The 11,950-nt window shown below is 41.1% G+C and overlaps 1 protein-coding gene across 1 annotated transcript in view; it reads right to left on the bottom strand.

The window, feature by feature from the left end:
- Positions 1-7,238: 7,238 nt before the first annotated feature.
- Positions 7,239-11,950, bottom strand: part of SLC25A43 (solute carrier family 25, member 43) — a 59,218-nt gene continuing 54,506 nt past the window's right edge. Inside the window, exons 4-5 of the mRNA XM_006893773.1 lie at positions 9,209-9,343; positions 7,239-7,439 (exon numbers count right to left, since the gene is read on the bottom strand). Coding sequence (XP_006893835.1) covers positions 7,239-7,439; positions 9,209-9,343 — 336 coding nt within the window. The remainder of the gene's footprint in view (positions 7,440-9,208; positions 9,344-11,950) is intronic.

Raw genomic sequence — 11,950 nt, 5'->3', positions numbered from 1 at the left:
TGCTTCCTGAATCATTCAATATTCTGCCCATAGCATCCTTAAGCATTGCAACTCGTGACTTGAATTTGTTTAGTTCCTTCAGCTTAAGAAATGCTGAGCGAGTTTTGCCCTCTTGATTTTCTGACTCTAGCTTCTATAATAGAGATAGCGCAAGTGGATGGCCTTACCAAAGAAATTTAGTCTCTCACAATTTAGGAGGCTAAGAGTCCAAGTTCAGAATGGTGGTTCTAGAGGAAAACTTTCTGTGTTGGTTCTGGAGGAAGGTCCTTGTCTCTTTTAGTATTGTCTTAGCTTTCTCCTTTATCAAGGAGCACAAGGACTTGGGCCCAAAGAATACACTCCACTCCTGCCTCTTCCTTCTTTTGGGTGGTACTGTGGTCCCTCTTTCTGCTTGCTTCCTTTCTCCTTGTATGTCTCGTAAGATAAAAGGTGATGCAGGCCACACTCCTGGGAAATTCCCCCTTCATCAACTCAGAGCATCTCACCCTATTTGCAAACAAACAAACAAACAATCCAAGAAAAAGGTAGGATAATTCTCAACTCAGAGTTGAGATCTTAGACCCAAGAGATATATGGCTATGTCAGGAGATTTTTTGTTTTGTTTTTTTTTTTTTAAGTGTAAAATAGTAAAGATAGATTTATTAGAAAGTTACATCCCCAAAGGGATGTACCTCCCTCCTTGATAGGAAATATGGAGGGGAGACCTCGAGATGTTTTTTGATGAACACAACTGAAGCTGGGGGTGAAGAAGATCATGTAAAAATACTCCCCATCCCCACTAATTGGGGAATGAATCCATCATTTTAATCCTACCTTATTAACATCATAGAGATTTATAATTAGAACATAGAGGATAACTGCATTATACCAAGAAATATGGGCTAGCCAAGTTGACACATATTTTTGGGACACACAGTTCAACTAATAAGAATGATTAGGACTTCTGTCTTGCTGTTGTTTGTTGCTCTTGAGTCAATTCAGATTTGTGGCAACCCCACATGATGAGCAGAGTAGAACTGTCCCATAGAGATGAGGCTTTGACTTTTCAAGAAGTGCATTCCCGAGCCTTCCTTCGGAGGTGCCTCTGGATGGGTTGGACCCTCTAACTTGTCAGTTGATAGTCCAGAGTTCATCTCTGCATCACCCAGGGATTCTTAGTGACTTTAAACAAATATACATTTTTCATCCAATTGATTCAGACTCATAAGGACGACAGATAGAACTGCTCCCTGGGATGACCGAGGTTGTAATCTTTAAAAAAACGGACTGTCACATTTTTCTCCCTTGGAGTGGTTGGTAAGTTCAAACTGGTGACCTTTTGCTTAACAGCCAAGCACTTAATGACTGTGCCACCAAGGCTCCTTTCATCTGCCTTCACACGAAAAGGGAAGTCACTGACATGGCAACCCCAAGGCTGTAAATCTTTATGCAAAGCCTGCCTATCTTTCTCCCATCGCAGAGCTGGTGGATTTGAACATCTGACCCTTCAGCTGATAGTCTCACAGGTAACACACGAGAACACCAGTGTTTCTTTTAGTCTGCACTTTATCTATGGTGCCTAACAGTCGTTCAGCAGACATGAAGGCAACCTTTTCATTCTAGTTCACATTTTTGTTACCTTCCATTTCTGTGATGTTCTGCCTTCAAACTGGAACACCTGCAGTCGATTCTTAACCAACTAATGTCCCCTCACCCCCTTAAAAATTTAGCCCAGGTTTCCTTCACCAGAGAAGACATTCAGATGGCAAACAAACACATGAAGAAATGTTCAAAATTTCTAGCTCTAAGAGATATTCAAATCAAAACAACTATGAGATATCATCTCACCCCAGTCAGAATAGCAAAATTTAACAGAACAGCAAACATCAGATGCTGCGGAGGTTGTGGAGAAACTGGAACCCTTATTCTCTGTTGGTAGAAGTGTAAAACGGTGCAAGCACTATGGAAGGCTGTATGGCGATTTCTCAAAAAAAAATTGCAAATAGAAATACCATTTGACCCAGCAATTCCACTACTGGGAATATACCCCAAAGAAATCATAACCACCACCCAAGCACACCAATGTTTATTGTGGCTTTGTTTGTAATTGCAAAGAGCTGGAAACAACCCAAGTGCCCATTAACAAATGAATGGATAGAGAAGCTCTGATATATTCACACAATGGAATAATAAGCAGCATTGAAAAACAAGGAACTCATGAAATATTATGCAAAATGGATGACCCTGGAGGACATTATGCTGAGTGAAATATCTCAGTCACTAAAAGACAAATGTTGCATAGGGCCACTGTTGTAAAACAGGACTAACATCAGGGTTGAGGGAAGACAGAAAAGGAGGGGAGGAATGATGTATATTGCATTGAAACAGATGAGGGAGAGAACTGTTTAAAAGGGATATATGAATGGGTATTCTTGTCATTACACAAGTCTAGAGTGAAGGCTTCATAGTGGAGTGGACTTGGGGGGAGGGATTACATAAAAATGAAAGAGTTTTTCTTTTCAAGGAGGAGAGTGAATTGGGAGGAAGGGAGTGGGTAGGGAGAAAAGTGCAACCATGAATGACTGAAAACCCTAAGTCTTTGTAAACTTTCATTAAAAAGAATTTTAAAAAAATTTAGCCAGGTTTCATTACCTCCATAGACCCCCTTACCCATTACTAGGTCTACTCACCTGTGAGGATCCCTTACTTTTGTCTTCAGTAAGTAGATACTGAGCCTTGTGACAATCGGAACCGTGTCTTTGCTGTATTTGCTTTGTAGCCAGGATGATTTCACACCTGCAGGCATGTCGCATTCCTCAGAGATTTTAAATGACTCTTGGAAAAGTACTGCATCACATTTCATTGAAACCCTGCTAAGGTACATAATCCAGAGTGGTGCCCACGATCCACCGTAGAGCAGACAGTCCCTTCATACAGCCAATTACAGGAAAAGAGCTGTGACTGCATTTTAGGAACGGAACTTGAGTTTTACCAAAGGAAACTCAAACCATGGATTGCCATGGATTCTGACTCACAGTGACCTAATGGGACAGTGTAGACCTGCCCCCCCCAGGGTTTCCAAAGCTGTAGTCTTTATGGGAAGAAGCTCTAGAGGCCCAGTGGGTAAAGTTGTGCTGCCAACCCAAAAGAACATGATTCAAATCCACCAGATTCACCATGGCAGAAAGATGGGCAGTCTCCAGTGTGACTTACAGCCTCTGAAAACCTGCTCGAGGGTCAGCTATGCCTTTATCGCATCGCTGACTTGATGGCAGTAAGAGAGCAGTAAATTTTTATGGAAGTGACTGCTACATCTTTCTGTCTTGGAGAATGAATTTTAAAGAGTTGTTTTGAAATGAAGAAAAATGAGACATATTCTTTTTCTCATTAAATTTATTGAAAAAAGTAAAGACTGCAACTCAAAGCATTTTTATAAATAAGAGCTTTGCTGTCAGTCTCATCATACTTGCTGTTGAATATACAAAAGATATTACTATGCAATAAATAACTTGGGAGGCTTTTACATTTAGTAAAACCAAACCAAAGCAAAACAAAAATACACGTCCCCCCAGCTTTCGGAACTTTCTAAGATATTATTAATTTTAAGAAAATGTTCATTTCAAGAGAAATAAAGAGCAACAAACACAAACTAACCACTGTGGGTAAAGAATTGACCATTTTAGGAACTATATCACAAGCTTTGGTAGCACAGTGGTTAAAGTACTTGACTGCTAACCAAAAGATCTGCTGTTTGAATCTGCTCTATGGGAGAAAAGAGGAGGCAGTTTGCTTCCATAAAGACTTAGCATGTCATACAGAAGTTTTATTCTGTCCTCCAGGATCACCATGAGTTGAAATTTTCATGTGTATGTTAACTGTAATTTCCCACAAAACATACAGTCTGCCACAGCCATTGGGAAAAGGAGTTATTTTCGAATATTTAAATAGGACAAACTTCTGAGAATATAGAGATTTTGGCACACTGAAGCAGTTTCTGTAATTCTGATTAGTAATAAATGATCAACAAATTTCTTTGGAAAATAAATTTAATAGGAAAAATTACTTAGTGTATTCTGAGCCCTCCCTATATGTTTAGACATGAATATTGATATTATATATTAATATTTTTAAATCCACAGAAAGGCACTATTGGAAAACTCCAAAAATTCCTTGCAGCCAACTCATGGCTGACCTTCCAGCAGATCTGGCTGTAAATCTTTGTCCTGAAGATAGTCTGATGGATTCAAACTTCAGAGAAGTATGACCTGCGGTTTAGCTGTGCAGCTCCCTACGGACCACGCCACCAGAGCTCCACTAGTCAAAAGGTACAGTGAATTAGATTTCAAGAACAGTCTTGAAATTTGATATTTACAAAACCTAGTACTCTATATTTGGAGGGGTGGCGAAAGAGAGGACGACCTTCAGCCAGGTGTGTTGCCATGGTGACTGTGGCAATGGGGTTGAGTATGGCAGAGATTGTGAGGATGGCACAGGATAGGACAGGGTTCAGATCGGTTGTTCACAGGGTTGCTATGATTTGTACTCGACTCAATGGCACCTAACAACAACAACAACAATAAAACAGTACTCTATGGAGCACAGTTCTACTCTGATACACGTGGGGTTGCCATGAGCTGCAATGAGTCCAATAGCAACTGTTTGGGGTGGTGGTTTTTATTTATTTTTTTTTTCAGTTAAGTTGGTTTTTTTGGTATGTGTGTCAGATGTTCCATTTGATCCTGTCCAGGTAACTGGGACATCTTGTGAGGATAACTTCAGTCACCTAAATAATTTATTTTCAGGGTAGTCTTGCAAAGCAAGTTTAAAATGCTGAGAATTCAAGTGCTGGGAACTCTGAGCCCTGTTGTCATACACTTGATTCTGACTCATAGTGACCCAATGTGACAGTCATATAGCCCTAAAGGGTTTCCTAAGTGGTAATTTTTAAAGTACCAGAGCATCAGGTCTTTAGTCCCCTCAGAGAGGCTTGTGAGTCCAAACCATCAACCTTTTGCTTAGCAGCTGAATGCTATAACCATTCAGCTCTCAGAGCTCCTTGCCTGAACTTCTTTGGAAGACGGTCATGGTCTTTTGGAGTGTAAGTAAGCTAGCATGGATAAATCTGCTTTCCTAAAGTATGAGATTCTGAGAACAACAAAAACAACCCTAGTCAAGAAAACTTGTGCAGTCTGAGGTCAAGTGGAGAGGAACTAACTTGCCTAGGCTGGACCATGCAAGCTTTGCAGATTTCCCTTTTTGTTATTTGCTGTTGAGTTGGAACTGACTCACTGCTGACCCTCCAGCAGGTTTTCAGAGGCTGTAAATCACATGCTAGGAGAACTGCCTGGCTTTTCCTTTTAGAGCTGCTGGAGGATTCAAACTTTGTGCCTTTGGGTTGGCAGCACAACTCCTTATGACAAGGCCACCGGAGTTCCTCCTTAACACTAGGCTTTAGATTAAGATCTGGGAATTGTCACCGTGAAAACATGATGTTGGGAAACCTTCATAATGGGCAGGTGTTTGAAGGGACATTGAGCTCGGGTGTGGAGTTTAGTGGTGGCATCATTTCCGAGAACAGCAGACAGCAGGACCCTCTCATCACTTTGTGGGTGCACAATCATGAGGTTATGTTTATCTGTACCCACCACACTGATGCAGCCCTTGATGTGCTCACTCATCTATCCCAAGAAATTTGGAAGACAGCTACTTGGCCAACCTACTGGAAGAGATTCTTCCTTATTTGATGCTATTTCCAAAAAAGGTGATCCAACAAAATGTGGAAATTATTGAATAATATCACATGCAAGTAAAATCTTGCTGAAGATCATCCAAACATGGCTGGGACAGTACATTCATAGGGAACTGCCAGATGTTCAGGCTGGATTTAGAAGAGGCCTTGGAATGAAGGATTCATTGCTGATGTCAGATGGATCTTGGCTGAAAGCAAAGAATACTATAAAGATGTTTACCTGTGTTTTGTTCATTATGCAAAGGCATTTGACTGCATGAATAATAATAAAAAAAATTACGGCTAATATTGAGAATAATGGGAATTCCAGAACAATTAATTGTGCTCATGTGAAACTTACATCTAGACTATGAAGCTGATATCTGCATGGTTTAAAATCAGGAAAGGAGTGCGTGTCAGGGTTATATCCTTTCTCCATACCTATTGAATCTGTATGTTGAACAAATCATTCCAGAACCTGGGCTCTATGAAGAACAATGTGGCATCAGGATTGAAGGAAGATTCATCAACAACCAAGTGATGCAGTGACACAAACAAACAAAGTTTCTATAAACAAAATAGAAAGTGAAGAAGATTTGAAGCACTTGCTGAAGAAATCAGACCATAGCCCTCAATATGTGTTACATCCTGACATCAAGAAAAAAAGTCTTCACCACTGGACCAATAGGCAACATCATGATATATAGAGAAAAGATTGAACTTGTCAATATTTCATTTTACCTGGATCCACAATCAACACTGATGGAAGAAGAGCCAAGAAATCCAAAGATGCATCGGGCAAATTGTCTGTCAAGAAGTTCTTTAAAATCCTGAAGAGTAAGGATGCCAGTTTAAAGAGTAAGGTGCACCTGATCCAAGCTATGGTATTTTTCACCAACTTTACGCATGCACGCTCTGATGGCCTATAGTCTGTTGAGCTGCTAATCCAAACGTTGCATGTCTCTCTTGGTTCACATTCACCAGCAGCCCACGAGAGAGATGGGTAATCTTCTGTACAATTTACAGCCTTGGAAATCCAATGGAGGGTCAGCCGTGAGTTGGTTCCAATTTGATGGCATTGAAACAGAGTTCTTTTCATATGTAGGTGAAAATTGGATAATAAATAAGGAAGAAGAATTGATGCCTTTGAATTGTGGCACTGGCGAGGAGTATTGAATATACCATACATTGTCAAAAGCACCAACAAACTTATGTCAGAGGAAGTACAGTCAGAGTGCTTCTTAGAGGGGAGGGATGGTGAGACTTTGTCTCACGTACTTTGACACCTATTAGAAGAGGCCAGTCTCTGGAATAGGCTAGAGAAGGAGTAGAAGACCCTCAATGAGATGGATTAACACAGTGACTGCAACAATGGGTTTGAGCACAGTGGTAATTGTGAGGCGGGCACAGGATTGTGCGGGATTTTGATCTGTTGTACACAGGGCCACTATGAGTTAGTACTGATTTGATGACACCTAACAACAACCCTTGTCACACACTTTCAGTTAGTATACTTCCAGTCCGCGTGGTTTTACAGGGTTGGTTTTTTAGACTTTAGTTTCTCAGTTTTTAAGAACTTCTTGAATTCTCTTAATTCCTGGGGCTTGAGACTCTGATCGACTCCAGGGATCAATTTATAGCTCAGAGGAGACACAATGTAACCATTCTGGTAAAGACAGATTCTCTTGCAGAACTCAAAGGTTGTAAACATAATGCCAAAATATGGAACTATCTGTTAAAAAAAAGACATGGAAGTCATGTTACAATCCAATTGAAGATATCTAGGTGGCATCAAATTGACAACAGAAACTCAAAAGGTTAGATAAGAAAGCTTAGAGAGCAGTGAGTTTATGCCAGTGGGAGAGGAATAACTAGGAAAAGGGTGAAAATGGTTGTACAACTTGAAGAAAGCGGTTGCTGCTGAAATGTACATGTTGGAATTACTGAATTTCAACCCAGCACTGAATTACTGGGTTGATGTTTTGCTGTATGTTCTCAGTACCAATAAAAATAAAAGAAATTATTAAAGTAAAAGACAGTTGAAGAATTAACATAATTCTTAAAAGAGATTTTTGCATCTGTAGTTGACTTAGATCAGGGTAAAATGAGGTAAAGGCTCTGGACCATGCGACAAAGTAAGTATTTGGTAGAATCAGGCAAGAAGGGCAAATGAAAGTTGGCATTGGGTGGGTAGGGAGAGAGATGGATGAAGATAACTGTTGCAAATAGAAATACCATTTGACTCAGCAATTCCACTACTGGAAATTGACTCTAAAGAAACCATAACTGCCACCCAAGATGATATATGCACACCCACGTTTATGGGTTTACGGGGTTTTTTTAGCTTTGTTCACAATAACAAAGAGCTGTAAACAACCCAAGTGCCCATCAACAAATGAAAGGATAGAGAAGCTCTGATATATTCACACAATGGAATACAGTGCAGCATTGAAAAACAAGGAACTCATGAAATATTATGCAAAATGGATGACCCTGGAAGACATTATGCTGAGTGAAATATCTCAGTCACAAAAAGACAAATATTGCATAGTGCCACTGTTGTAAAATGGGAATGACATTGGAGTTGAGGGAAGACAGAAAAAGAGGGGGAAAATGATGTATATTGCATTGAAATAGATGTTATCTCTAAGGGAGGAGGTCTATAGCTTTAATATATTCCCTAAGAACTCATGGGAAAGTATTGAGACTGGATGAGTCCATACCACCTCTTAACACATACTTGCCTTGAATGGAATAATTTACATGTCAACCATTGCATGAGTTCTTAAGGAATATAATTAAAGCTATGGACCTTCTCCCTTAGAGATGTACATATAAACTCTTTACCTATAACTGTCGGATGGGGGACTGCTGTTGAGTTGACCCCAGCTCCTGGAGAGTCAGTCCCAGCTCCTGGAGAGCCCTCCATCTGGTTTCTGAGGCTCAAAACCTTAATGGGAGACTCCTCTTGGTCCTGAGGAGCAAGGAGCAGCTGGTGGATTTGAACTGTAGATCTTCTGGTGAGTAGCCTAACAGTTAACCTACTATTACCACCAGAGAAACCTTAATGGTGTAACCATTCAAAGCACAAACTGTTCTGTAGGAGAAAGATGTGGTAGTCTACTTCTATAAAAATGACAGCCTTGGAAAACCTACGGGCAGTTCTACTCTGTCCTACAGGGTTGCCATAAATTGGAATTGATTTGATGGCAATGAGTTTTAGGATCAGGGCTTAGACTTCCCGTAGAGTTCTGTGGACCCCCATATTCGGTGTCTCTGTTCTAAATTTTCAATTCTTCTGGGGTGGAATATGAGATACCTCAACAGAGTACCCAGGCCCCTTAACCCAAGGCTGACAGCCAAGCTATTCTTATGGCCTTTTCTCAGTTGCTACTATGGGCAATATTGGGAGTGTTTCCATGCAAACTATAGAGGGCAGTGACAAAAGAGGGTGGCATTGGAAGAGCCTGGAAAGCAGTGGAGACCAGCTACCTCTCTCACCTTCAGTAAATTGGCAGTTAGTCCATTCCAGAGCCCCAGCATCCCCTGGGTCTTGATAATCTGCCAGAAGCAGTCCATTGCTCCTGAGAAGTGAACATCTACGCCTCCGCAATGGGGAAGATAGGGGCTGTGAGCCTGGCAGGAAATAGAAGGTGAAGGAGGCAATTTAGTCACCAGGACCTGAATGTTCTAAGCCAAAGTTTGTTGTTGTTAGGTGCCTTCAAGACGATTAAAACTCAAAGCAACCCCTTGGACAATAGATCTGAAACTTGTCCTATCCTGTGCCATCCTCACCATCTCTGATATGCTTGGGCCCATTGTGACAATCACTATGTGAGTCTATCTTGTTGAGGATCTTCTCCTTTTTTCTGGACCCTCCACCTTTGCAAGCATGATGCCCTTTCCTATTTAGGAATAGCTCTCATAACAACATGTCCAAAGTATATGAGATGAAGTGTTGCCATCTTTGTCTGCAAGGAGCATGTTGGTTATACTTTCTCCAAGACAGACCTGTTTGGTCTTTTAACAGTCTATGGGATATTCAGTACTCTTAGCCAACACCACCACTCAAAGGCATTGATTCTTCTTCTTGTATCATCCTTAGTCATTGTCCAGTTTTCAGATGCACAACAAGAAAAGACTAAGGCTTGAATCAGATGCACCTCAGTCTTTAAATTGATATGATTGCACCTTACCACCTTTGGGGGGTTATTGACAGCAGATTTACCCAGTCAGTACATCTTTTGATTTCTTGACTGCTGGTGCCAAGGGTGTTGATTGTGGGTCCAGGTAAGAGGAAATGCTTGACAATGTCAATCTTTTCTCCATTTATCATGCTGTTTGTTGTCTAATAGCCCAGTGCTGAGAATGTCTGTCTTCTTGTGGTTGAGATATAACCCATATTGAAGGCTGTAGTCTTTGATTTTATGAATGAAAAATTTAAAGACCTCTTCACTTAGTCAAAATAGCCATGGTTTAAAGTCTCAACCTTGGGAGCTATGATGCTGGTGTGATGATGGCAAAGGATGGCTGCCACACAGTTCTTCTGTTTCCATGGGCTTAGAATATTAACATGCAGAAGATTTTAGGGGTTTAATCCATGATGACAACTCACTCCCATCTCCTTTGTGTTTCTTTAGATGGTTGTTTACACTGGCTGACTCCACGTCCTCACTTCTCACTCTGCTGTTCTACTTATTGCAGTCTGTCTTTTGTGTTTATTATGTAATTGATTCCTTCCTCAGTTTTTATTTTCTCTAATCAGAAGTCATCAAATGGATTCCAACTCATGCCATTCCATGTGTTGTCAGAGTAGAACTGTGTTCTATAGGGTTTTCAAGGACAGGATTTTGGGAAGAATCACCAGGCCTTTCTTCCAAGGCACCTCTGAGTGGATGCGAACTGCTTTTCCCTTAGTGGCTGAAGGTGCTAGCCATTTGCGCCACCAGAGACTCTACAAGCACATGCTATAAACCATATAATAAAATGTTACTAATTCTAAGGAGCTCTGATGGCCTAGTGGCAAGAAGCTGCACTGCAATCCTGAAGGCATGCAGTTCAAATCTACCAGATGCTTTGCTGGAGAAGGAGGGCCAGTCTCCTCCTGTGCCAGTCTGATCCAATTCGACAGCACACAACAAGAAAGAGAAAGGGGGGAAAAAGTCCATTTGAACTATATAAAATGTTACTAATTCTAACCAGTGTGTCTATGTGTGGTGGCAGGTTTATCTAAACTAGTGATGTCTGAATTATGAAATATGTGAAAGACATTATATTCAACTAGAATGAAATTAATAAAAGGCAACCTAGTTGAGAAATGTTTCTGGCCTTACTCTCATATATAGTTAAGCGATTTGTAGAACTCCTGGAGCCCTGGTGGCATAATAGGTCAAGTGCTGGTTGGCAGTTTGAATCCATCACCAGCTTCTCAGGAGAAAGATGGGCAGTCTCCTCTATTAAAAGTTTGCAGCCTTGGAAACTTGATGCAGGGTTGCCATGAAATGGAATCAATATGGTGACAACAGGTTTGGGTCCAGGTTTGGCTTAGTAGAGCACAGAAGTCATGCAGATGGACTTTAGCATTGGACACCTGAATTCGAACCTATCTCTTCCACTCTAAAGGTGCTCTGGTGGCCTAGTTGGTAAGGAGTTATGGTGTCAATCCAAAGGCAGGCAGTTCGAATCCACCAGCTACTCCATGAGAGAACGAATTGGACAATCTCCTCCCATGTGATTTACAGCATCTGAATTCCTGAGGGTCAGTTATGAGTCATTTCCGACTCCAAAGCACATAACAACTGCAATTTCCACTCAGGAGCCATGTGATCTTACACAAATTCCTTAACCTTCTCTGAGCTCTAATTTCCTTACTTCAAAAAAAGTAAATTACAACACCTGTTTCAGTGATGTGAAAATTCAGTGAATCAATGAGCTGACAATTTCAGAAACATGGTAAGTGTTCAGCAACTTTGTTGTTGTTAGGTGCCTTCAACTCGATGACAGCTCAAAGTGACCCTATCAACAACAGATCGAAACCGTGCCCTGTCCTGTACCATTCTCATGAGCTCCATCATGCTTGAGGTTGTTGTTGTTGTTGTTGTTATGTGCCGTCGAGTCGTTTGCGACTCATAGCGACCCTATGTACAACAGCCCTAAACCGTGCTCTATCCCGTGCCAATCGCACTGCCTCTGACGCACCCATCCCGATTACCCCAGTCACTGAATCAATCCACCTCATAGAGG

The sequence above is a fragment of the Elephantulus edwardii genome, unplaced genomic scaffold (genome assembly GCF_000299155.1).
Source record: "Elephantulus edwardii isolate Elephantulus edwardi_28Jun2011 unplaced genomic scaffold, EleEdw1.0 scaffold00131, whole genome shotgun sequence".
NCBI lineage: Eukaryota > Metazoa > Chordata > Mammalia > Macroscelidea > Macroscelididae > Elephantulus > Elephantulus edwardii.
The sequence above is the reverse complement of the archived record's forward strand: the minus strand, read 5'-3'. Positions and strand labels throughout refer to the sequence as shown.